Genomic DNA, 25,245 nt, shown 5'->3' with positions numbered 1-25,245 from the left:
GCCACACAGCTCCCTAATCTCTGCTAAAAGGGCTCAGCTATTAACGGGCCCTTTCCCACTGGGCTGTGATCACCCCACTTCACTAGGGTTCCCGATGTGCTGTCGGGTTACATCATCATCCCAACCGGCCCCCTGGCCCCCAGGCTCCCTGAGCTGGCCCTGGGGAGGTGGGTGCAGGCAGAGCTCAGACTGTTTGTTTGCATGTTGTTTCCTTCAGTTCTGACATGTTGGAGTCAAATTCATGTTGTCGGAGAGAGCAGAGCCCCCAGAAATGTCGGAGGTCAACAACTGGAGGGGAGGAGAAGAGGAAGAAGTGGGAGCCTGAATGGAGCAGAGCAGTAGGAGAGCAGTGCAGGGCTTATGTGGTGATTTTGGGGATCGGGGGGGATGCTGGAAGGCGGCTACCCCTCCTGCTGTCAGGGATTTAGCCTGGCTCAATCCCTGCCTGGCTGCTCCAGGTGGCTCAGGACAATCCCTGCTGGCCCCAGGGAAATCAGTAGTGGGAAGCATCATGGGGGCACAGGCAGCAGGGAGTGGGTGAGGGATCAGGGCATAGCAGAGTGCCTTGAAACCAAGTTCCCCTTTTGAGGGTATTTATGCTCATCCCATGTCACCCTGGGGCAGGGGGTGCACAAGGCTCTGGCTCCCATAGCCACCCTGCCAGCTCCACATGGTGCTGAGTTCAGGCTGCAGGATGGGGTCGTCCCACCACTCCTTGCTCAGGCTGCCCTGCCTGCGGTGGCTCCACACACAGCCACCCAGCAGCCCCGTGAGTCCCAGTCACCCCCACCATGCAGAAGAGCCATGAAGCCACCGAGCTGTGACAGCAGCTGCACTGCCAGCACAGTCAGCAAATCTGTGTCAGCCCAGAGGTGTGCTCTGCTCAGCATGGTCCGGCTCAGGGACCAGTATCCCCTGCACCCTGCTGAAATGGTGAGAGGGTGTGTGAGGCACCCTGCAACAGGTGGGCAGGGGATGCATCAGCCCTGGCAGCAGGGAGCAGAGGGTCATGCCTGGCTGTCCTTTCGTCTGGGGACCCACTCTGCTGGCAACTGCTCATTGAGGTGCTGCTCATGCCTCTCAGGCATGAGGGCAGGCAGCCCAGCCTTGCAAGAGGAGCAGGCAGTGATGTGCTGGCAGCACCTCAGCCAGGGTGACAATAAATCTTATCAGTGTAAACCCTTCCATAGGCAGGAGGACAACCCCTGTGACAACCCAGCAAGTGCAAGGCTTCATCTGCACAGAGTCAGTGGTGTGGATCTACAGATTAATGCCACGGCTGGAGGGACAGAGTGCCAGCTCATGGGAAGCAGCCACCTTCCCCTCCTGCCTAACCCTTCCCTGAGGCTGCAGGGTCTTCCCGGTCCAGGCCAGTGTGTCTCAGGGACAATGGCCATGGTGTGCCTGGTGGGAGGAGCAGACAGAGCAAGGTTGGTATGGCATCTGGCAGGGGAGCACTTGGATAGGTGAGGATGAAGGGAGGGGGACATGCAAGACGAGGCGGCATTGCCCTGCCTGCTGTCCTGGCCCTACTGTGTCCTACATGCATCATCCCATGGATCCCTGCATCCTTCATCAGCCCATGAGGGCTTGGACATGGCACAGGCTGGACCACCGGAGCTCAGTGACTGGGAAACGTGTGACTGAGTGTGACACCGGCAATGTGTCCCCGAGGCTGTGTCACAGCGCCAGGCATGAGCCAGCACGCTCTGTGGGTGCAGCCTGTGCGCCCAGTCCTGCGTGTGTGTCCCCACTCTGGCCGGGCAGCGAGGGATGCGGTGGTGCCAGGCGCGGGGGCTGCTGAGCGGGGAGGCAGGCGGCATCCCTGCCCCGGGCCCCGCTCCTCGGCTCAGCTCCCCCATCTCCCGGCAGCCGTGGGAGCAGTAATGAGATGGAGCAGCAGAAGGACGGCGAGATAAGGCTGCCTGCGCTGCCCCAGCAGATTAAACGCTGGGATTAAGCAGGCGGTGCCAGCTCTGCTGCCTTTTTATCTCGCTGCTTCTCCCCTCTTATTCTCCCGCAGTCGATAGTGAACGGTCTCCGAGCTGTCAGCAAAGGAAATTGCTTGTTAACCCTTTAGGGACGGCCAGCAGCCCTCCCTGTACGACTGCGTTCAAAGAGAAGCCGTCCCCGGGGAATGCGCTGCCCGCGGAGCGCTGCGGGGATGGGAGGATGAGGGGATACCTCCCCGCAGTGCCCCGCATGCGAAGGGGAGCAAGGCAAGGCCAGGGGCGCCCAGGATCTGCTGCCGAAAGCCACCAGAGCCCAACTAGCACCATGCAGAGGCACTGATGTACTGGGGTCCCTGGGGGGTGACAACTGCCACAGAGCAGAAGCTGTCTAAACTCCACAAAGGAGCCCCGGAGACACGGCATACCCCACTTTCGGGTATCCTTGATGTTCCCTGCTTCCTCTAGCCTGCAGGATGTGTGGGCTCAGTGCTACATCTGTGTGTGAAACCAACCACAGGGCTGGAGATCGTGGTGCTGGGGAGAAGAGGCACGGACCATCTGTGCCTGCAGAGCACCGTGTATGGTGCTGGGTCTCCTCCGGGTGCCAAGGGGAGCCCGCAACCCAAACCCATCACTATTGCTCTCTGTGTATGTGAGTGTTTTGTTGGGTTTGCAGCAGCGAGGCTGAGCTGCATCCCATCCCAGCGCTTATCTGTAGCGTGCTGTGCTGTGTGCCTGGGGGCGGCATGCCCGGCGCGGGGGTGTCTGAGGGTGGGAAGCCGGCTGGAGAGCGCCGGAGGATGCACAGAGTAATGTCAGGATTGCTGCTCGGCACAGTCCAAACCCAAGCTAGGGAGTGTGTTAGCAGATCGGCAAACTCGTTCTGGCATGTTTGGGGGTGCAGCTTTGGTGCAGCTTTCCCATAGGGACCCTGTGCACCTCCTGAAGCAGGAGGAAGAAACATAGGACAGAAATCTCCTGGAGCTCCAGCACCCCATTCATGTACTACGGGAGAGACCAGAGTAGGTAGGCAGCACGATCAGCATCTCAGAGATGTTGGCTGGCTGCCGACAGGATGGACTTCCCCAGCTCCTGCCCCCCCATCTCACTGCTCCTACGCCCCCAACTCTCTACACCCCTTCCCTGCAGTGCAACACACCTTTGCCACTGGAACTTCATCTTCTGCAATTCGCTTGGTGTTGGCTCCTTCACCTGCTCAGGCGTCCCTTTTGGTGGATTCTTTTAAAATGCAAACAAACCATATCAAAGCATAAGCTGCCGAGAGATCTGCAGGGAGCAGGTTAGGCGCGGCTGGGGCAGCAGACCAAACCGAGGTGGGATGCTGCCCCACGGCTGCTGTGGGACTGAGCAGTGTGCAAGCCCTGGGCAGCCAGGGCTGTGGAGCTGGAGCAGATGATGTGCTGGGCTGCACAGGGAGGCAGAGCCTGAATTAGGAGAGGAAACCAGAAGCGACTGGCACGTGCAGGCTGGAGGCTGCAAGGGGATGGGATTGCTGTTTATAAATACATCAAGGGAGTAAACACAAGGGAGGGAAGAGAGTTATTTAAGCTAAGGGACAATGCTGGCATGAGAACAAATGGTACAAACTGGCCATGAATAAATTTAGGTTTGAAATGAGTGAGATTCTGGGACAAATTCCCCCCAGGAGCAGCAGGAGTAGAAAGCACAACTATGCAATGGCTCTTGCTCTGCTACTGGAGGCAGCTGTGTGCTGCCATGCTGTGCAGTGGGGTCAAGAGGTGATAACCTGGGGTCCCCAGCCACTCACCTCTGCGTCACAGCCATCCTGGCTCCATGTGGCACTGGCAGCACAGATCCCTCTGGCTCCTGGCTTGGCCAGTGCAGGGCTCCTGGAGCAATTGTTTGCAAGGAGTGGTCCTTCCCTGGCACACAAGATTGGGCATGCTGTCACAGATGTTGATCCTGAAAGCTGGATGGTGCCAATGTCCCCCTGCTTTACTAGTCACTGGTAGCACTGGGACAGATGTGCTGGGAAGGTGTCTGTCCATGTGCACAGTGCATCCCTCTGCCTTGCATTGCATCTCCATGCTCCTGACCCACCAGGAGCAGCAAGCCCTGTTCTAGATCCTGCCCATTCTTGGGGACACAGGCTACATGCTGGCCCTGATGCAGCAGTCTGGTGGTGACCTGCTGGCCCTGCCCAGTGTTGGGGCCCAGGTGTCTCCCACTGCTCTGCACCAGCCAGCAGCACAGCCTGCAGCCCAGCTGAGCAATTGGTATTCCAGCAGCGAGCCTGCTTGGCATGAGAGGGGCTCTGCCAGCCCCATACACCCACGTCTCCACTGCTTGGCTCAGGCCTAGTTGAGGGGACTCAGCTGGCATGGGCTGTCCTGTGGCATATAGAAAGGCTGTGGTGGTAGAAGAGGTCCTGACCCTTCTGGGATATGCTTGTAGCATCCTCTGGCCCCTTTGCCCCACACTGCTCTCCCTCTTCCTTTGGAGGCAGGTCAGGGAGCTGTGGAGGATGCTCCAGAGCTTTGCCCTTCACAGGGAGGGAAACAAGGGAAACAAGGAGCCCAGACCAGCACTGATGTGTGCTGCTCAGGGTCAAAGATGCCCTGCTCTGTTGGGGTGAGGATGCAAAGCCCAGTGCCCCATAGAGGTAGCAGCTCCAGCCCAAATAAGCAGGGTTGCATTCCACAGGGGCCATCCCAGCAGCTCCATTTGGGGCAGGAAGCTGCACTGGGGGGCTGCTAGTGTGGGAGATGGTTGTGCTACTTGCAGGAGCTGGGGTAGAGCCAAACTGGCACCATTCCCAAACCATTCTTGGGAGCAGGGAAGGGAAATGGTGCGACCACGTGTGAGAAGGGACGTTTGCAGTGGCAAAAACATCCCACTGGCTCAGAAAATTGCTGCAGAATCGGGCTTGAAATGAGTTGAAATTGCTGAATCCAAGCGGATCTCATATCCCGGGCAGTTGTAATGCTGGCGTCAGCGCTGCGGCTTCCCTCCCGGGGCACCCAGGCGGGGCCTGGCTGTGCCATGCAGGGGGAATGGGCTATTGGGGATGGGGGGGCTGCCAGGGAGGGGCCAGTGGCATGGGGAGGGGCTCCAGCAGAGCTGGGCTTCAGGGCTGGGATGGTCACAGTGGGGGGCAGAAGCAAAGCAGGGGGCAGTGTTCATCGGTGTGCCATTGCCCCAGCTCTACCAGTGTCACCTCAGTTTGGCCCCAGCTCTTGTGCCATGTCCCCTGTACAGGAATGTCCCTGTGCCTTCAGCTGACTGCACTCACTCAGGAAGCAGCATTTCCAGTTTTGGAGGCTGCTTTCCTTTATGCCATGGCTTTGCCCATACTATTTTGCTCTCTGGGGTGGGGTACCTCGAGATCACCCACAAGGTTACCCCTGGGCTGGCATCCCCAAGTCCAGGGTGGGCAGCACTCCAGTGTCTTCCCATTCACGTCCCCATCCCCATTTTGCTCCAGTGATGACTGTTCTCAGGGGTATTCCTATGCTGGGGTGATCACTCCTGCATGCTGTGTCCATGCCCAGGGCCTGCCCATCAGCTGCATGTCCCAGTGGGGATGTGGGAGCAGAGCTGGATGTCCCAGAGGGGATGTGGGAGCAGGGCTGGGTGCCCCAGGCGTGCAGGAGCAGGACCCACCGGCATCACACACATCGCAGCTCATTTCCCTCACATGAAAACGTTTGGCTGGAAGCTTAGTGTGGCCTCTTGTCTCCTTGGAGCAATCAGGATTTGTCACCACTTGCAATGTTTAACGTCGTCTTCCAGAGGCTAAATACCATGGGGAGCCGTGTAAGCCGTGGAAATACCTGCGTGAGCTGGGATCAGCCTGAGGCTGGCACAATAGGCTGGCAGCACTGCAGATGGGGGACTGGGAGTGCATGATGCTGGTCCTCATGGCCCCAGTGCCCACGGGTGGACTGGCGCAAGCCAGGGTCAGGATGCTGGGGGTCAGCACCTTGCTGCCATAGGGCTTTCCACAACAGGGGGCAGGGAAACAAGTCTCAGGGCCATGAAGAGGACTTAGGGGGCCCCAGAGCTGTGTGGAGTGAGGAGGAAGATGCCAGGGCCCCCACCAATCTCTGACTGGGATCTGCCTGCCAAGGTGCAGGCAGCTATTTCTGTCAAGGTCAGCGTGTTTCCCAGGCAGAGAGAGGAAAATGAGGAACTGTGTCAAGAAATTACCTCCCTAATGGGGTCTCCCCTGCACATGAACATGGTATGGGGATGCCGTCATGCAGTGGTTGAGTGAGGAGACCGGCACGAAGTATGGAAATGCTGCCACCCTGCCCCTCAGGTTGCAAGATTCTTAAGTACCCACCAAGCAGAGCAGAGTGCCGAGAGGCCCATGGCCCAGTTGCTGTTCTTGGCTGGACATGTGTTCTACAGCCTGCAAGGTGCTTTTCTGGGTCAGCTGCAGGGAGAAAATCATGTTCCTGGTGCAGGCAGATTCTCCTCTGCCCTTCCTCCTCCTCTTCCTCCTCATGCACTCCCTGTTATCTAATTGGATTTGTCATGCTGGAAAGGCAAAGCCCCTCAGGACTGTGCTGTGCGCTTGCCAGTGTGATTTCACAGCTGGCCTCAGCACCCCAGCAGCCGACAAGTGAGTAACTCAGCTGGATGCCATGGGCACCCCTGCTCTCCCCCTGCTCCCCCACAGCCGTGCCCACCTGCCTAGGGCTGCAGGAGACAGGGGGCAAGGCCACAACCACCGCAAGGACCTTCTCCTCCAACCCTGCACAACACTGGTCCCTGTCCCTGAGCTGTCTGTCCCCGTGTGCCCCAGCCTCTGCCTCTCATCCCCATCCCTCACCCTGCTCTAGGGTGATTGCGATGCTGCCCGGAGATGTCTGAACCGACACGAGATGGAAGCGTTCAGAGAAATGACATTTTCTCCAGCCTGGGGAGTTCATCCTCCACTTAAAGAAAACTAATATAGAAGCTGCCTTAGTGTGCCGGGGCTGATGGTATCAGGCTGGCAGCCGCCGGCGCTCACAGCTGTGATAAATCTCAGAAAGGAGCAGGCTTCGAGCCGGCTTCAGCCGCCCCACGGAGGGGATGAGCCTTGTCCCGGGAGTGCTGCGGGGACACAGGAGCTGGAGGGGACAGCTCAGGGCAGCTACGGTGGGGTGACCCACGGCGTCCCGAGGATGCAGGGAGCAGGGAGCCCGCGACGGGATTGGTGCCGGCGCTGAATTCGGCGGCGGGGCTACGGCAGGAGCCAGAGAGCTCAGCGGCCCGGTCCGGCTCGAGGGCTGCCCTGGGGATGGGGGGCCGGGCCGGGAGGGCGGACGGGAGCAGGGAGAGCGCGGGGCCCTGCTGCCCTCTGCCGGAGAGCGCCCGCCCCGCACCCGCCGCCCGCGCTGCGAGTGCGGGGTGTGGAGTGCGGGGTGCCAGCAAGGGCCAGAGCTGGAACCCTGCGCGCCTTTGGGCTGCGCTTCTCCCTGCAGCGGGGTAGAGAGTGTGATGGAGGGGGGTGCACTGCCCTGCTACCCTTGAGTGCTGCCCTCGGTGCCTGTCCTGTTCCTGACCTGCCTAGCTTCCTTCTGTACTTGTAACCAAGCTGCCAGATGGGATCCTGGGCGGTTCCCTGTCATGGCTAAAGTTACACCTTGCTCAGGCGTCAAGGCCAGCGGCACAGATGATGCTGGGAGTCACTGTTAAGGTGATCTGGAGCCCCCCTTGTTCCAATCCCTCCTGCCACCAACTGCCCTCCTCCTGCCCAGGCACAACGGAGCTCAGGGGTGTTGCCCTTCAAGAAGCCCAGCAGCCCTAATTTGACCCGAGGCTGTGGAGACGGCGGGACCCACCCCCCACCCTCAATGCCAGCCCACGTGGGGCAGATGCTGAAGGCAGGTGACTAGAAGCAGCAGCAGCAGGAGATGAGAGGCTGCAGGGACCGCAGTGCTGAGCTTTGAAGGCACCTGACAGGCTGTCGGGGTGCTGCCAGCCACGCTTGACTGCCGGGTGCAGACACCCCCCCGCTACTGCTGCGCTCTGATCACAGCCTTGCCGTCACTTCAAAGAGCCTGCCGGGCTCTGGTGGGCTCCCACGCAACCTCCCACCAAATGGTTCCACTCCTCCTGACCCACAGTCCTGCTTCTCCCATCCCACAGGGATCAGATGAACTGAGGTCCACAGCTCCAGGGCCAGTGATACCAGGGTACGGCCTTGGAGCCCAAGGTAGATATGATCCTGAGCAGTGCTGGCAGGAGGTGATGGCCTCCCAGGCCTAGTACTGTCCTGCCTCTATGGAGCATGGTCCCCAGCCCCAGAACAGGCACAGCTGTGGACCCTGGGGGTCCAAGCAGGATTTCATGGGGGCTACAGTGCCATGCTTGGCAAGGGACAATGGGGACGAGCTGAGGCGCAGCATCCCCAGCCACAGGGTTCACACACTGTGGCTGGGACAGGTCATTGCTATCCAGACACAGGTGCACACCATGCTGGAACACTGGGGGTGGCCAGTTCAACCTGCCTGGGGTGAGGCAACCCTGCTGTCCCAGCCTGGCTCGAGGAGGAATTTTCCATTCCTGAATGGAGGTTGGGGGAAGGCGTGTTTGTAGCAGCCCCCTCCTCTCCCTCCCCTCACCCGTCACCAGAGCAGCTCAGGAAGGCGCCTGCCACATTCGTTTCCAGTCTCCAGGAAGGTGCAGAGAAAGAGCCTACAGGGAGGGGACCAGGAACCCTGGGTAGCCTCAGGGGCAGCCTGCAGCTCTGCATCCCAGAGGAGCCACCCTGCCTGCAGCCATGCCACTGCCCGTTGCCTGCTGCCAGGACAGGGAAGTTCTGACATCATCTCAGGACAGCAGCGCTGCCCAGCTTGCCGTTGGCATCCTGCGAGCCACCCGGATCCCCGGGCTGCACTACATGTGCACCCGGCCCCAGTCCCGCCTGCGCCGCCTGCTCTGGAGCCTGGCCTTCCTGGCCTCTGCCGGGCTGCTGGCCACCGGCACTGCCGACCGCCTGCACCACCTGCTCTCGCACCCTGTGCACACCCGGGCACGCCTCACCTGGGCTCCCCAACTCCGCTTCCCAGCCGTCACCCTCTGCAACCCCAACCGGGCACGCTTCCTGCACCTCACCAAGCCTGACCTCTACTCAGTGGGACAGTGGCTGGGGCTGTCCCAGGAGAACCGCTCGCTGGTGCCCGAGATGCTGGCCGTGCTGGGGGAGGACCAGCGTGCATGGCTGATGCATCTGGCCAACTACTCGCGCTTCCTGCCACCCCGCCGCTCCGAGCGCACCATGCAGAGCTTCTTTCACCGCCTGGGCCACCAGATCGAGGACATGCTGGTGGAATGTCGTTTTCAGGGAGAGCGCTGTGGCCCCCAACACTTTGCCCCTGTGAGTCTCCTCCTAGCAGGAGCAGGACAGCTGGGCTGCCCCATGGGTGCTGGGAGTGATGCTTCACCCCTGCTTCAGCAAGGGTGGAGGAGTGACATCATCAGGAGTGAGGCTGAGATGAGCCCTTCCAAGAGCCATGCAAGACTGTACCTCCCTTCTAGCACCTCCATGGAATTGGAAAGGGGTTCCAGGACCTCATCCTGCTTGTAGAACACCCTGCCAGATCCCTGCCTGCTCCTTTACCCCTCCCCTTTCTCCATCCTCAGGTCTACACACGCTATGGTAAGTGCTACACCTTCAACGGGGACCGTAAGAATCCGCGTGTGACCCGCCAAGGGGGCATGGGCAACGGGCTGGAGATCATGCTGGACATTCAGCAGGAAGAGTACCTGCCCATCTGGAGAGAGACCAGTGAGTGGGGCTATGGCTTGGGCAGGGCACAGGTGAAGGGTGCTAGGAGGGAGGGGTTGCTGGGCAAGGAGAGCACCCTGGGTGGAGACTATGGGTCAGGCAGGGCACCAGAGGGGTGCAGGTGCTGGGTCAGTGCAGCCATGCAGCACTTCTGCCCTTCTCCCACAGATGAGACATCATTTGAAGCTGGCATCCGAGTCCAGATCCACAGCCAGGATGAGCCGCCCTATATCCATCAGCTGGGCTTTGGTGTCTCACCCGGCTTCCAGACCTTCGTGTCCTGCCAGGAGCAGCGGGTAAGGCAGGATGCTCCACAGTCCCCAGGGAGGTGCCTGTGGGCACGCAGTCCAGCACAGCCCTGCAGAGATGCCCTTCTCACCCTGACAGCTCACCTACCTGCCACAGCCATGGGGGAACTGCCGGGCCAGCATGCAGGGGGAGCAGATGCTGCCTGGCTATGACACCTACAGCATCGCTGCCTGCCGCCTCCAGTGTGAGAAGGAGGCCGTGGTGCAGACCTGCCACTGCCGCATGGTCCACATGCCAGGTGAGGGGTGTGCATGATGGTGTGGGGGGCACCTCACTGCCCCAGCAGTCCTGCCCGAGGCTACCCCAACTCCCTGCAGCCTGCACCCAAAGATCACCCCTGCCCTATCACTCTGCACCCAGTGTTCCCTGATTCCTCATCCCTCTGCACCCAATGACCACTCTGCTGTCCATCCCTCTGCACTCTAGGATCCCCCCACCCCATCCGTCTCTACCTGGGGACCATCCCATCTTTTCCATACGAGTCAGCCCCTGTCCTACCCTCCTTACACCATAGGTCAGCCTTGTACCTGTCTGCCTTGTACCTAGGGGCCACCCCTGCCTCAGCCAACCTGCACCCAAGGACCACTCATCCCTATTTACTCCACACTCTGCCCCACTACCTTTAGGGGAACGAGTCAAGGGTGAGGGGCAGAATATGGCCAGACTCCCACCCTCTCAACCAGCTGTTTCTCCACAGGCAATGAGTCCATCTGCTCCCCTAATGTGTACATTGAGTGTGCTGACCACACACTGGGTAGGTGCAGCGGTGGGCGGGCATCTGGGGGCCAGCTGAGAGCTCCCAGGGAGGGAGCTGGGGGTTGCAGCCATGCCAATGGGTGTCTGCCCCCAGATGCAGCAGTGGAGGACAGCCAGGAGCGCTGCAGCTGCCCCACACCATGCAACCTGACACGCTATGGCAAGGAGATCTCCATGGTCCGCATTCCTAACAAGGGCTCGGCACGCTACCTCGCCCGCAAGTACAACAAGAACGAGACCTACATTCGGTGAGCTGCCAGCACCAGAGTGTTCCAGGGGGTAGGCAGGGGGATGGGGACCTGGGGACCCTCCACCCTACTCTTGGCAGCATGCAGGGAATGGGTCCTGGTATACAAGGTCCTCTATCCAGGGGTGTTGCCACTAGAACATCTCTCCAACCCATCAGTGTCCTTCCAGCCCTCCTGCCAGCATCTCCCCACCCCATGGGCAGATGTCCCCATGACCTCGCCTGGGACATGCCCTGCTCATGTCACCACTGCACCAGCCTGAATAACTCACGAGGGCCCTGGGAGCACCTGGGAGATGGAGGACTGGGGGACAGGGGAGATTTGTGGGCAGTGGGGGTGGGAGAGTCAGTGACCAGTCCTCCTTGCTGAGCACAGTGGTGTCCCCACAGGGAGAACTTCCTGGTGCTGGACATCTTCTTTGAAGCACTCAACTATGAAGCCATCGAGCAGAAGAAAGCCTATGACCTTGCTGGGCTTCTCGGTGACTCCCCTCACCTAACTGTGGGGCCTTGAGGCTCTGGGTCCCAGCCCTGGGAGGATGTGGATCTGGTGGGGGAGGGACCACACAGAGCAGCAGCCAGCTAGCCACAGACTGGTTGAAGGGTGGAATGCTGCTGGGTCTCCCCTATCCTGCATGTCCCCCACTCCCTCCATCCTGCTGCCCCTGCCCTTGTGACTGCGCTCTCCCCCTCCATCCGGCAGTCCTGGCATTGCCCACAGCCCTGCTGGCCCACCCCAGGCTCATAGTGGGCTGCACAGCACCTCCTGGTGACCATCTCCTCCTCCTCCCTCCCAGGGGACATCGGGGGGCAGATGGGCCTGTTCATCGGTGCCAGCATTCTCACCATCCTGGAGATCCTGGACTACATCTATGAGGTGTGCTGAGCCTTCAGGGATCAGTCTCAGCAGTGGGAGGGGGGAATGGGCTTCCTGGGGAGGGCATACCATGCGTGACCACCCTAGAGGGCTATTACAGCCCCCAAATTGGGGAACACCCAGAGGAGGGCAGTGGGAGGAGAACGGGTCATCCATCATTCCTCAGTGACCTGAGGACAGGGAGGGTAGCGGGCAGAGGTGCTGCCCCCACTGTCCCTGGGTGGGCAGGGCAGTGGGCAGCAGTTTCATGTAGACTGGGGTATCCACACACAGGGTGCCACCTGCGTGTGGGTCTGGGTCTGACCCCTCCATCTGCACCTAGGTGATCCGAGACAGGGTGAGCCGAGTTCTGCGCCGCTCCAAGCCACCCCTGAAGAAGCCCTCGGGCAGCATTGCCACACTGGGACTGGAGGAAACGAAGGACCAGGTACCCCCATAGGGGTGGGCTGTCTGAAGGCTGCAAGGACAGGGCCTGGGCAGTGTCCACCCCACCCCAGGGGGAAGGAACACGGTCCCAAGACCAAGGGACAGTGTGGCTCTGCTTTTGGTGCCCTCAGGCTGCAGAGTCAGGGCAGTCCCAGGGAGGCAGAAAGCTGGGTGCCCCTAGGGGGGTTCCTATGGGCAGGCTATGTTGGGTGGGGAGACTGGGGAGTGAGCAGGGTGCATGGAGTCTATGCTCACCTCACTGACTGCCATCCCTGCAGAGCCCCTGTGAGTCACTGGGCCGGCACATGGAGGGCACCTACAACGCAGGCATCCTGCCCAACCACCACCACCGCCACCACTACCCTCATCAGGGTGTCTTCGAGGACTTCGCCTGCTAGGCAAGATCGGAACTAGGGGGCAGCCCCCTGCCGCTCCCCTCCCCACCGTTCTCATGGAGAGGGACTGCGGCGCTGGGTGTGGTGGGTGCAGGCCCCCACCTCCCCCAACCCACTGCCAGGACGGGCCACACTATGTGCCCCCAGTGATGCCACTGGAGCTGCCTTGGCACTGGCACTGGAGCAGGCCCTCGGTCCTTTTGCCTGTCCCCTCTGCTTGCCTCTAGCACGTGGGCTCAGCCCAGTCTCAAGCACACGGCATGGAGGGGGTTGGGCATGCCAGGGGGGTTTGGGGGAGCAGCAGGTGTGGGCCAGAGGGGCCCTGACACTACAGAGCATGAAGGGGGTAAGCTGAGGTTCCTGTGAGGCCCTCCAAGCCCTCCCCTGCTGACCCCTCCTGGGTGGTGGTCTCTGCCCTGCATGGTTCCCCCCAGGAGATAGACATGCCTGGAACAGCTTCTCCCCGGCCCAGGGACCACCTCCCTGCCTTCCTGCTGCAGGGCAGGGCAGTGTTGCAGGGCAGCTCTCTGAGCAGTACGGCCCCCACAGCCAGTCCAGGGACACCCCAACTGCAGCCACACCTGCATGGCACCACCCTGACCCCTGGCACCACCACCACTGTGACACCCTTCCAAACATCCACCTGGCCTTCCCCAATCTTCTGCAGCCTACCAGGGCTGCAGGTCCCACATCACTGTTCCCAGCCAGACCCCTGCACTGTGATTCCCTGTGTCACTCCAGTGTTGGTCCCCAGTAGTCCCCAGTCATTTTGGTACCGCAAACCTGCTGCCTCCCCCGTCTTCTACCCCAATCCATTGTGAACCCATGCTCTCCTTGCCCAGGTATTGCCCAAAGTGGCTCATCCCTTGGTGCAGCTGCCCGGCACAGCCCAGGCAGCACGGCGGGTCCTGCCCTCGCTCCCCTGCCTGTCGTTGCTCTTTTGCACTGTGCACGTACCCCTTACCATGCTCCCACCCCCGGGTGCTGAGCACCTGCTGTGCCTCCCCCAGACTGTACACAGTTAGGAGGGTGCTCCGTGCCGAGCGCCGCCCAAATAGCCACAGTCCAACCTGCTGGTGGGAGCCTTGGCCAGAACCGGCACCCACAGTCCTGCCTGTCCTGAGATGGTGGGAGCCATGGCAGGATCCATGTCAGGACCCGCAGCACTCCCCCTGTCCTGTCAGACACTGCCTCCACCTCCTCTACTGTAGCAGACACCAGCGCAGGGCAAACTGCCCCAAAATATCTCAGGAGGGGGGGCAAGCTGGTAAAGCCCCCCTCAACACACACACTTGGCAGAGGGGGACCCCAGGGCAGGAATTTGGGATCTCTGGGGAAGGCTGGGGTTGAGCCAGGCAGCTCCTGGCCCTGTTGGTTTGGTCCCCCTCCTTGGTGCCCACAGATGGAACACGGCCATGCCACGCTGTGCCCAAAGCCATAGATACAGGAGGAGCCATCATCCTTGAAGCCCTCAAGGCCCCACACATGGGATATGCAGGGCAGGAACCAGAGCACCAGCCTGGTGATGTGCCCAGCAGCCCTGGCTCTGGGTATGCGTGGCCCAATGACCCCCCAAAATATGCACCTATGTGTAAACATGTTCCCTGTTGGTGCAAGCACCCAACTGCATGGTGTACCATGTCCCCCCACGTGGAGGGGACCACAGCAAGCCTCCCAGCAGGGCAGACACTCTGGTGCTCCCCAGGAAGTCCTTCCGAAGCACTCCATGCCAGCTCCCCAGGGGGTCCCCATACACCAACTTGCTAGCGGGAGTGTCCCCAGAGGGGCACCACACATTAGCCCAGGGAGGTGCCACGGCCATGCCAACCAGCCTTACACCAAGGTCTCCTGCAGCAAGCAGGGAGTGCAGGATGTGGGTCTCTCCCTGCCAGCTGGAGCAGCAAGCCCCGAGTGGGGTGGGCACGGGCACCATGGCGGGAGGGCCGGCGCGAACGCCTTCGTGATGGTGAACGTCAGAGATGTGCATCACTGTTTTATAAATGTACAAATGCTCCCTAATAAAGAGGCACAAGTAGGTCTGGATATGCCTACAAGGGCTGGGGGGGAAGAGAGGTGGGGGAGCCATAACCTCAGGGGGGATGTGGTGGTGGTGGGACCCAGGGAGCACTTTACAGCCCTGCGCCCACATGCTAGGCTCTGCAAGAGCCAGTGTGACAAATCACAGGCAGCTGAGCATCTCTGCTCCCCTGCCCACAGAAAGCCTGTCCCACAGTGGCACCTCCAGCAGGACAGCTTTGGGAGCCACGGGTGAGGAGTGAAGGGTAAAACTGAAACGAGGGAGGCAGAGAATGGGTGGCAGTGAAGGGAGGCTCTGCTGGGACAGAGTCTAGGGCTTTCCCTGGCACAGGTGCTCCTCCAGCTCCTGCCTTCTCCAGACCTTTCTCCATCTGCCTCAGCTACCCTGCAGCACAGAGAGAGGGGACAAAACAGGAAACAAAAGCTGACCTCATGGTGCAGGCTGCCAGCACCAGGCATCACAGGTTTCCCCTCTAAACCGGTGAGGGCTGAAGATGTTTGGATTAACTGGCTGCAGCTGGGACATAGGACCCCCATCCCACAGCTCACACCATGCCCTGCAAGAGGAGCATTGAGTGCTAAAGCACTGGGTGCTAAAGGGAAAAGCAGAGAAATAGCTACATCCTCCACATCTTTTCATCACCAAGTAAGAAGATCATCCCCTTTGGGACGAGGCTGCCCCTGCTACCAAATTGTGACCCATCTGCCCCTCCAGGATGCCCCATCACCTAGCCACCTTCATCCACACCAAGGCCATGACTGGGAGCTCATGCTGCCTCCTGCTCCACAGTGAAGACATGTCAGAGGAGCTGAGCAAGAAGGAGAACAGGATTGCATGTTGAGCCCACGAGGCTCTTCCTCAGCATGTCCTCCAGCTCCTTCAGCACCACGCAGAGGAGTGAAGCATGGCTGAAGGAAATGCTGAGGTTCATGCATGGCCCATCCTGGCTTCTATGCCAGCAAAGTGGCCTCAAGACAGGTCCCAGCAGCGCTGTAGTGGTGACCTAGTGAAGATACGACATATATTTTTCTTTGTTGCTCTCAGCACCACTGTTCTTTAATGTGACAATTTCCAGGTGCCCTCTGGAGGTGACAGTTCCTGTAGCTCCACCTCTCCAAATAGGACAGGCAGGTGAGGTGAACCCAGCATCTCCCCCTACCTGTGCCATGCCTCATGTCCCAGTGCAGATGGCACTGGGCTGAGGAAGGCCAGTGGGACAACTCAGGTTTAGTACCCCAGGGCCAGTCCCAAACCCCAGCACTGTGGCCTCTGGGTGCCCCCTCCCACACTGAACATGCCACACAACCACCAGAGGTTTGGTCTTCCCCAGGAATGGAGACGGTGCCACCCGGGGCTCACCAAGCCCAGCACTGCTTGAAACACCTGTAATGAGCCACAAGAAATAGCAGGGGCATAATTAGAAGGGGACTCACTGTAGTGAAACAGGCCCTTAATTTTAATGAGCACAGCCCTCTGGACAAATGCCAAGTACCTGATCACAGCAGGACCGGCTGTGCTGGCGACAGCTCCTGTCATTGTAGAGGCAACAACCCCAGCAGACACAGCTCCTGTGGTGCCAATCCCTAGGGAGGACGCACCAAAATGTAGTGGCCATCTCCTTGGGCACTTCCCAACATGCCTCCACTACCACGAACAGCAATTACATGTTCCCATGGAAAAGCTGCATTTCAAAGAAAAGAAAACTATCCAACTTGGGAGCAGAGAGGTTGGAATTAAGCCCTGAAAGGTAATGGGACATGTGGCATCACCGCTGCCACCTCCTCCCCAAGCATTTTCTGCCTGGACATGCTGATGGTGACAGGCAACACCTGGAGAAAGGAGTGACCCTCAGCATCTCCGGATGACATACACATGGCAAGTTTGTTGCTTTGCTCCTGGTCATTTGCCCATAACCTGCTTGCTGGAAAAATGGACTGGTGGTGCTCATCAGTGGGGCCAGGCAGGGGATACACAGCCCTCACTTTCCAGCACTCAGCCCTGGACAGTGGGCAAGCAGGTTGGAAAAAATAAGAATGCAATTTAAATCAAAATCCAAGCAAGCTGCTTGCCTTTTCCCCCAGCCCCAGAGTTTCAGGCTCCTGCATTCTGCCACTGCCAAGAGTGTTTGTCCCCAGAGGGCATAGCTAGGTATGCTGACACCCTGTGCAGGGAAACCCCCCCAGGCAGGCACACATCGGCAGCAGCTCTGTCTGCACTTACAATTAACAGCTCTTCTTCATCAAGGCTCCGATTTCCCTGAGCTCTGGCCCTGATCAAAGCCCCTCACACCCTCCAGAGGGGTTCAGCAGTGCGTTGGGCTGTGACCCGAGGGATTTGGTACAAGCACAGCCTGGCATTTCCTTGTCTGCTCCTCCTCAAGCAGAGCAGCCTCTCCTGCCTTCACTTGCGGACAGGAGGAAACGCTTGCTGGAGTGGGGTCCCGCTCTGTGGTTGGCAGCGCTGCTCCTGCGGGACAGGCAGCGAGGCACCACTGGCCCCTTCCCAACGAAAGCACAGGGACGAAAAGGCACTGAACTTTCCCTTGCCCTCCAGCCCTCTGCTGGCGCGGCCGCAGTTCCCACTTCCTCCCAAAGGTCAGCCATCGAACTGATCAACATTGCCGGGGCTGAAGTAGCTCTGTCACAGGGTTTAGCACAGCCTGAAGTGACCCAAGCAGGGCTGGAGTAGCAGGTTTTGCCTTCTCTGCTCACAGGCTAACTGCTGTGTTTACAGAGAGGCACAGGGGAACAAACTGTGGAGAAGGGAGGGGTGTTGAGAGGGAGGGGGTGGGAGGGAGAATAGCACAGTAGCATCTTGCGTTTTCCCTAGTTTGAGTCCCTTTCCTTGCCCTGGTGCAGAAAGGAGAGGGGAGGCAGAAGGGGAGGCAGGTTCCTGCCCAGCCCCAGTGCACCCAGCCAGTCCCTCTTGTGCTTCAGAGTGCTCTGCTCTGAACCAGCTCTTCACTCATTCTTTTGAAAAACTTTCCAAGAGGAACTTGCTTTACCCTTCTTGATGGCATGGTGAGCCAGTAACACTTAAAAAGTGTCCTCAAGGGAAGCAAAAGTCTACAAGGTAGGAGATGTGTTTTCTCCTGCCTCATTGGGAAAACTGTCCTTTCACTGCTCTGCCTCTGGAACTGCGTCAGTGCAAAAGTCCACACATTGTATGGAAGTACCAGTCAAACCTGATAGGGATCACAGAATGTTTCTGCATGCTCAGTCACCCATGTCAGCACCCAGGGCTCCTCCTCCTGACACTTTCAAAGGTTGTCATCATCCCTGGTGCCCTGCCTGTCCCTGCCAGCCTTATGAGGGCAGGAGGAGTGCACAGCACAGTTGCACCCAGGTAGGTCCCCATCTCTGTCATGGCACAGAGACCTGCTGGCTCTGTCTTCACAGCCAGCAGTCAGCTTGCTCCCGTCACCAAACCCCTTCCCCAAGTTTTGCACATCCTTCTCCAGGGTTTTGTCATGTTTTGATGCTGCAGATAACCTGGCAAACACTAAAACAGCTTCAAACCCTGCAAGCTCCTTTGAAAAGGGAGCAGTTACAGTGCTGGGAGTGCAACAAGCACTGTCATTTGCTCATACATATGTCAGAGTGGGAAGGCTCTGCTGATATTGATAGTGCAGAGTATGCAAATACCTCTAACTCAGTCTGGGAAAACAGCAATAAGGAGGCAACAGCAACTTTATCTAAACAGTCTTGTGATAATTAAATGACAGTTCTGGGTTTCTTTTCCCAGCCAACTCAATTTGAAGCCAGTTTGCTTTATTAGTATTTGGATACTCCTCTTATGCCTAATCACATCTGACTCCTAGGTCTGCTTTTCAGAGAGGAAATGTATCTGTAACACATCTGCATCTGCCTCACTCCCTCTGTCCCAGATTTCCATTTAAAGGGAATTTAAATGTGCTCAGGGAAGATCAAAAATAGAAATACTCAGAACAAGCTAACGGCTACTGTCTGAAATATAATAAAATTATATTTAAACATATACACTCCTACACCGTGGATACGGAGACTGGAGCAGGAATAGATGAATGAAGTATCCTTGGGAAAGGCATGTCACACAGCCCAGAGGCTCTCCATGAGTTTCACTGAGCACTAACAGCCTTGATAAGTAACAGTGACTAGGTTCAGTTCATATTCTTGGAGATGTCTCTTTGATACATGTGTTTCATGAACCAGTAAAACATTAGGAGTACCGGGCTGGTGGGAAGAGACATGGAGTCATGAAAATCTTGCCTTCAGCAGGCAGCATGGGCAGGGGACACAGTCCCCATTCCTTGTAATGAAAATAGGAGCTGTAGGTGGTGAAACAGTCCAGGGCAGGATGACACTGCTCTGCCCAACTCAGAACTGGAAACCACAAGCTGCTGAGAAGCCTGAGACATAAAACAGCCCCCCAAAAATTGACAGCAATGCAGAGAGGGCAGGTCGAGGCCTGGCCTGGGAGTTTCCTTCAGAACTGATCCCAGATGCTGGAGGGCAGAATTCACCCTACTTGGGCAGCCAACCTGCGCTCTGACAGCAGGCAGGGGTCCCACATTACTCACGCTCAGACCACAAAGACTGTTATGGAGACAGCACATGCAGGAGGACACACAGCTGCACCAGCCCCTCACTGGTGCTCTTCCACGCACAGACAGGGCTGAGGACTGGTCAGTGAGACCACAAGCTTACAGCAACAGAAAAGACAGCAGTCAAAGGACTTTCTGTGGCAAGGGGCTCAGCATCCTGCTGCACCACCAGTGACTGGTAGCAGGTAGTTATAGCAGGACATCCTGAGAGACTGTGGGCATCAGAGGAGGTGCATGACTCTAGGGTTTCAAGCATATATTTCCAAGTGTCTGCTTGGCCCAGCATCTGCCACCCTGTCCATAAGGAAATGGGCTCCTGCAGTCTTCCTAAGAAGAGGCAGTCATCTCCCAGCTCAGGTAGAGGATGTTTGCAGGTGCATGGGAAAAGCAGCATGCCTGTGAGGGATCTGTCCAGCCAGCTGCACCCAGAGTTTTTACAAACAGCCAGCACCTACCACCACACAGACCTGCAGCAGAACACCCAGAGGTGCTCCATGAAAGAATCAGCCAGACTCACTAGTTCATCTCTCCATTTTATTAGTGTAAATGCAACCCATTTCCCCTCCTTTTCCCCTATTAAATACAAACCAGGAGCAGAGAGTGGCTCCTCAGTCGCTTTCTCCTTAGGAGATGCACAGCCAAACCCTCTGCCATGCCCACCAGTGTCGGGCACCACGTCCCTCGACCCCCACACTGGGGAGGGATGCAACCTCTGTCAGGAGGCTCTCGTTTGAGGGCTGTGACCTCCGACGTCCTGTCAATACTGCGAAGGCCAAAGCGGCCTGGGTCACGGTTCCCATGGGGAGCAGTTCACGGTACGTGAATACAGCAGGATCCCCTCCAGCACCCCCTGCGCCCACCGGCCCCAGGGGCCAAGTTCCCCACACCCCAACCAGCCAGGAGCGCTCCAGCTCATTGCCAAGTGGCAAAGTCCCAAAACCAACCTCCTTCTTGCTCTTTTGGGGTGGGACATGCCCCATCCCACTGTCCAAGCCTGTGGCAGGCACAGGGACATGGCCCTCTCTGCACAACCAGGCCAATGCTCCGAAGGAGCAAAGGGCACAGGCTTGTCCCAGGGCACTGGGGTAACCATGAGGGATCACTCCAGGCCCTGTGGCAGTCATGGCCCTGCAGCAGGGGAACCTTGGGCTCTACGTTTCCCCAATCAAGGGGGGACAGCAAGGGACAGGGCAGCCCATCTCCCCTGTGCTGAGCAGTAGGGACAGGACAAAGGGATGGGGCCAGCAGCCAGCAGCTCTGTGATGAGGAGCCAGGCATTCCAGCTTGCAGCTCAGTGACTCTGCCCCCTTCTTGCCCCGGGGTCTGCACAGCCATGGCCACTCCAGAAAGACCCAGGCACCCTGGGATGGCAGACCCCGGTCCAGGCAGCCCCAGCAGGGCAAGTCATGAGCTCGGGTACCAGCAATCCCTGCAGCCGCTGGGAGAAGGAAGACAGATTTGGGCAGCAGAAGAGGTGAGGTGAGCAGGCAGGCATGGCATGGCATGGCAGGGCCAGCCCCTCTCCACCCCAGAGTTCAGGTGCTGTTCCCTTGCTCCTGCTCAAAAAGCACCATGGCCAGCTGGGAGCGAGAGCCTATGCCCTCCAGGCTGCTCTGCACACAGCGGTGGTAGATCTCCTCGCTGAGCCGAGGGTTGCAGGCCTGGTGCCGGTAGTGCTGCAGTAGGGCAGGCTCCACAGCTCGGAAGACATGGAGATTGGAGTACTTGATGAACATGTCGTAGATGTCCAGGGTTTCCAGGATGTCTTCATTCTCCTGCACATCACCTGCCATGCGGGTGCGTGCTGCCATGTAGTCGGCGTTGTAGAAGCAGGCTTCGTGGAAGACATCACGGTCGAACCGCCCCACGTCCCGCAGCAGGTCCAGCGTGGTAGGTGGCACCTGGTTGTGGTAAGCAATAGCTGGGTTGTAGCCCTGGAAGTGGATGGGGAAGAAGACCTGCCAGTTGTTTATGGTGTTCATCCGGCAGCGATTCAGGAAGTCGATGGTGACCTCCGTCCCCACGCCGGCCACAAAGAAGAGTGTGTCCACGGGATGCTTCTTGGAGATAATGTCCATGACCTTGATTTGGGAGGGTGCGTCTGTCTTAACACTGATCCATGGGATCTTTACCTCCGCATATTTGCGCTCATACTCAGTGATCTGGGCCTTCACAGAGGCGAAGATGTCGTTTTGGGTGACCTGCTGGGCCTCAAAGGGGTCATAAATGAAGAGGAAGGTGAGCACTGCATTCTCACTGCTCTCAAAAGCGGCTGCCGCATAAGCCTCCAAAAAGCGGGCAGCATAGTCCCGGTCATGGGCTGTCAGCGGCAGGATGACATTGATGCGACTGGCCTCTGTCACATACGGCATGGGGATGATCTCCACCTCGCTGAGGGGTCGCACGAGGTGCACACGTTTTGTGACGGAGCGGCTGTGCCCCTTCTGGGTGACCACCTCCACCTGAAGGTCCAGTGTGTACTCCATGCCACGTGTGGGGTCGAAGCGCCGGTACCCATTCACCAGCTGCTGCTTGCGGACATGGAGCACCGGCTGGTACTTGCGGTTCAGCTCCTCCATGGCCGTGGCCACCACGTCGGCAACGTCTGCCAGATCCGCGCCACGCAGCTCACACTTGGGGGAGCCATCCACACAGGCGTAGACTTGCTCCTCAGTGAAGTAGTCCCAGCGTAGCACCTCAAAGCGGGTTTTGGGCTGGAATGGGGGCGGGATGCCGATGGGCCATGTGGCGCTGTGGTCCCCATCAGCAGACAGGCTGCTGGCATTCTGGATCTCCATCTGCAAGAGGAGAGATGGAGGAGTGAAAGCCAAGACACAAGTAGGTCTTCCAGCTCTGGCAGCAGCCAAGCTGACTCCTGATATTCAGAGATCTGCCAGAGCTGGCTCAAAGAGCAGTGTCAGAACAACTCTGCCTTCAACCTGATTCCCATCCAGCACCTCAGGTTTGCTCTGCCACCCTACCCAGCCTTTGCTGACAGATTTCTGTACCCTGTTTGCCTCATCACCCTGAACCACCACCATCTCTCCAGGACCTATCTAGGTCTAAGGCTGCTCTCCAGACAGCACCACTGCCTCTGTAGCCAGATGGGCTCAACTGATCGTGTCCCACAGCAGGATCAGGTGAGAAACTTGCAGAGTAACCAGAAAGCCCAAAGGATGACAGATGGAACCAAGACCCTCCCAGCCAAGCCAAGTCTCACCTGGAGCTGCTGGATCTCCTGGTAGGTCCTCTCAAGCTCCACCTGTGCAAAGTACTTGTGCAGCCGGTACATCTGGAGGGGATCCAGCACAGGGTGGACAGTGAAGGCGCTCTGGAAACGGAGGTCAGTCTCCCGCTCAGGGTCCACGTTCTTCCCCAGCTCAAAATAGTGGTAATGCAGACCCTGTGCCAGTCAGGAGAGATAGGTCACAGCCAGCCCCAGCCTGCATTCCCACCCCAGCAGATGCCAGCACAGCAAGCTCAAAGGATATAAGGCTGCAAGGGCTAGTCCTCCCAGGACATCTCTGCTGCAGGACCTACCTCATGTTCCTCAGCACAGTTGACACCTGTGTAGTCGATGATGCAGCGGCCCAGCCACTCGTCGGGCCGGGCACTGAGGATGTCATTGCGGCAGCTCTCCAGGTGCTGCTGCAGGAGCAGGAGGAGGCTGCGGGACAGCAGGTAGCCAAACCCTCCGTAGCAGTAACGTCCCTCAGTGTCCCCACCGATGAACTCCTCGGGACGGCCCAGGTAGAGGTGAGTGTCAATGCTGAGGTGGGCAACCAGGCGGCTGATGCGGTGTGCCTCTGTGTAGGTATCATCCTGCACCAGGAAGAACCAATCGAAGTCGTTCACGTAGTGCTGCAGAAGGTATCTGACAGTCTGGTACATGTTCCAGATGGGCCGCTCGTCACTGTGCGTCACCACCACCATGCCGTGGGGCACCTTGCGGCCCCGCGTGCCCGTGAAGTACACCAGGCGCTCCAGGCGGTGGGCCAGAGTGCGGTTGACAGCCACTCCCAGGGTGTTCAGTGTGCTCTTGGAGGTCAGCACACCCACGAAGAGCCGCTGCCGCATCCCCAGCTCTGTGCTGATGTATCGGGTCCTGCAGGAGGAAGACAATGTCTTCTGAGGCGCTGCACCCCACCTCAGCCTGCACCCTCCCTGCTGCAACCAATGGCACCAACCTCAGTTCCTCTGCAGGAACTGCTCCCGGGCTCCAACCACGCACACAAGACATCACCCCAGCATCACCAGCTGCCACTATACCAGAGGCACAGCAGAGCACTTTGCTGGATCCCCCGTCAACCTGAGACCATGGAGGACCCTCCCTTCCCACAAGCTGGCTAGTCCAGCTTAAAACAGAGGCTCTCAAAAGGCTGAAAACAGCTAAAAGCAGGAAAGAGGGCTGCACACCCTAGCCCTAGCAGGGACATGACCCACCAGGCACCCACACTATGAGGCCAGCCCCAGCCAGGACAGACAAACTGGGAAGCACCTTCCTGCTGCCCTTGCCAGACATACTGCCTTACAAAAGGCAGGCAGGAGAGTCCTTGCTGCCCTCTCTGCGGAAGTCAGGCCCCACACAGGTGGCTGAAGCCAGCAAGGGGCTGGTTGTGTCCCCCTCCCCACCACGGCCCCCAGCTGTCGCATTCAGAATGACTTTCAGGTTTAATTCTCCCAGCCTGGTGCAGCGGCAGGAAGCGACCCCCCCCATCCCGTCCCCCAGCCGCTGCCTGGTACACACTGGCCCCATTCAGCCCCCTTCATCCGCCCACCACCTCGCCAGGACAAGGAGGCCCTTTCACTGCCTGCCCCCCTGTCATCCAGGGGACACTGAGACGGGGCTGCAGCCGGCTCTGGAGCAGGCTGGAGTTTGCAGCGCCGGGTGGGGACAAGCCACCACGGGAGGGGTCCCTGCTCAGGCAGGAGGGGACCGTGGCAGGGTGCCCGGCAGCACGTGCTGCAGCAGGCAGACTTCGCATAGCAGGGAACCTTTGCACAGAGGGCAACCTTCGCACAGCAGGCAGCAGCGTGGGCAAGAGGCTCTTCTGGGTGCCTGCTGAGGGCTGGGAGTAAGGAGAAGAGGGGGCAGAGGGCGCTTGCAGAGAGAAAAATCCTAGGTGGCTGCAGGGAGGATAAAGTACATCGCTGGGCCTCCTGTAAAGCCCCCCTGCCGCGGCCCGGCAGGCACACGCCCACACCAGGGTACCCCGAACTCGGCCGCAGTTACCCCTAGATAAAGCCCGGGGAGCCGCGGTCGCCCGCCCTCACCGGGGCCCAGCTCCCCCAGCCCGGCCCGGCCCGGCCCCCCCGCACCTGACAGCCTTCTTGGCGGCCCTGCCGGGGCTGGGCGGGCGGTAGGGCACGACTCGAGGCTCCCAGCTGTCGACGCCCAGCCCGGCGGGCACGGCGTTGGGCCTGCGCGCCGCGTTGCCGTTGGCGGGGCCGGGGGGCGGCGCGGGGCCGCCGTCGGGGCGCGGGCGGGTGGCGAGGTGCGACGGCGGCCCGCAGGGCTCCTCCACCCAGGTGACGCTAAGCAAGCTGAGGGTGAAGCCCAGCGAGACGCCGATGGCCACGGGCCCGGCGGGCCGCAGCACCGACAGCACCAGCGACAGCCGCATGGCCGGGACGGGACCACGACCGGGACCGGGGGCGGCTCCGGGGGCCGCTGGCGGCGCCGCCGTCCGACGTGTCACCAACTGGCCCCGCCCCGCTCGCGTCACCCACCCTGGCCAATGGGCCGTGCTGCGGGAGGCGCGTCACGCGGCAGCTCAGCCAATCGCAGGGCGGGAGCGGTTTGGGGGCGGGTCCAGGTTGCTGGGAGACCGCGCGGCGGGGACCCCCCGAGGGTACGGCCGGGACCCCCCCGCACCCCCGAGGGGCACCGGCCGGAGC

The 25,245-nt window shown here is 59.4% G+C and overlaps 2 protein-coding genes across 3 annotated transcripts in view; one reads left to right on the top strand and one right to left on the bottom strand.

Annotated features, from left to right (window-relative positions):
* Nucleotides 1–14,751, top strand: part of ASIC4 (acid sensing ion channel subunit family member 4) — a 29,121-nt gene extending 14,370 nt beyond the window's left edge. Inside the window, exons 2-11 of one of the 2 annotated variants that reach the window (XM_032693380.1) lie at nucleotides 218–338; nucleotides 9,573–9,717; nucleotides 9,886–10,013; nucleotides 10,105–10,264; nucleotides 10,724–10,780; nucleotides 10,877–11,030; nucleotides 11,420–11,511; nucleotides 11,827–11,906; nucleotides 12,229–12,333; nucleotides 12,611–14,751. In XM_032693380.1, the coding sequence (XP_032549271.1) occupies nucleotides 218–338; nucleotides 9,573–9,717; nucleotides 9,886–10,013; nucleotides 10,105–10,264; nucleotides 10,724–10,780; nucleotides 10,877–11,030; nucleotides 11,420–11,511; nucleotides 11,827–11,906; nucleotides 12,229–12,333; nucleotides 12,611–12,730 (1,162 nt within the window). In that variant the 3' untranslated portion in view covers nucleotides 12,731–14,751. The remainder of the gene's footprint in view (nucleotides 1–217; nucleotides 339–9,572; nucleotides 9,718–9,885; nucleotides 10,014–10,104; nucleotides 10,265–10,723; nucleotides 10,781–10,876; nucleotides 11,031–11,419; nucleotides 11,512–11,826; nucleotides 11,907–12,228; nucleotides 12,334–12,610) is intronic. The other variant, XM_032693379.1, reaches the window with a different exon arrangement.
* Nucleotides 14,752–19,867: 5,116 nt separating this feature from the next.
* Nucleotides 19,868–25,000, bottom strand: CHPF (chondroitin polymerizing factor). The gene is made up of 4 exons (XM_032693822.1): nucleotides 24,667–25,000; nucleotides 22,888–23,452; nucleotides 22,568–22,750; nucleotides 19,868–22,145 (listed from the first exon to the last, which is right to left on the bottom strand). Exons 1-4 carry the CDS (start codon nucleotides 24,969–24,971, stop codon nucleotides 20,883–20,885), a joined length of 2,316 nt encoding a protein of 771 aa, XP_032549713.1. The 5' UTR covers nucleotides 24,972–25,000; the 3' UTR covers nucleotides 19,868–20,882.
* Between the last annotated feature and the right edge of the window lie 245 nt (nucleotides 25,001–25,245).

Source organism: Chiroxiphia lanceolata, chromosome 7, assembly GCF_009829145.1.
Source record: "Chiroxiphia lanceolata isolate bChiLan1 chromosome 7, bChiLan1.pri, whole genome shotgun sequence".
NCBI lineage: Eukaryota > Metazoa > Chordata > Aves > Passeriformes > Pipridae > Chiroxiphia > Chiroxiphia lanceolata.
Note: the sequence above shows the minus strand (reverse complement) of the source record. Positions and strands in the feature narration are given on the sequence as shown.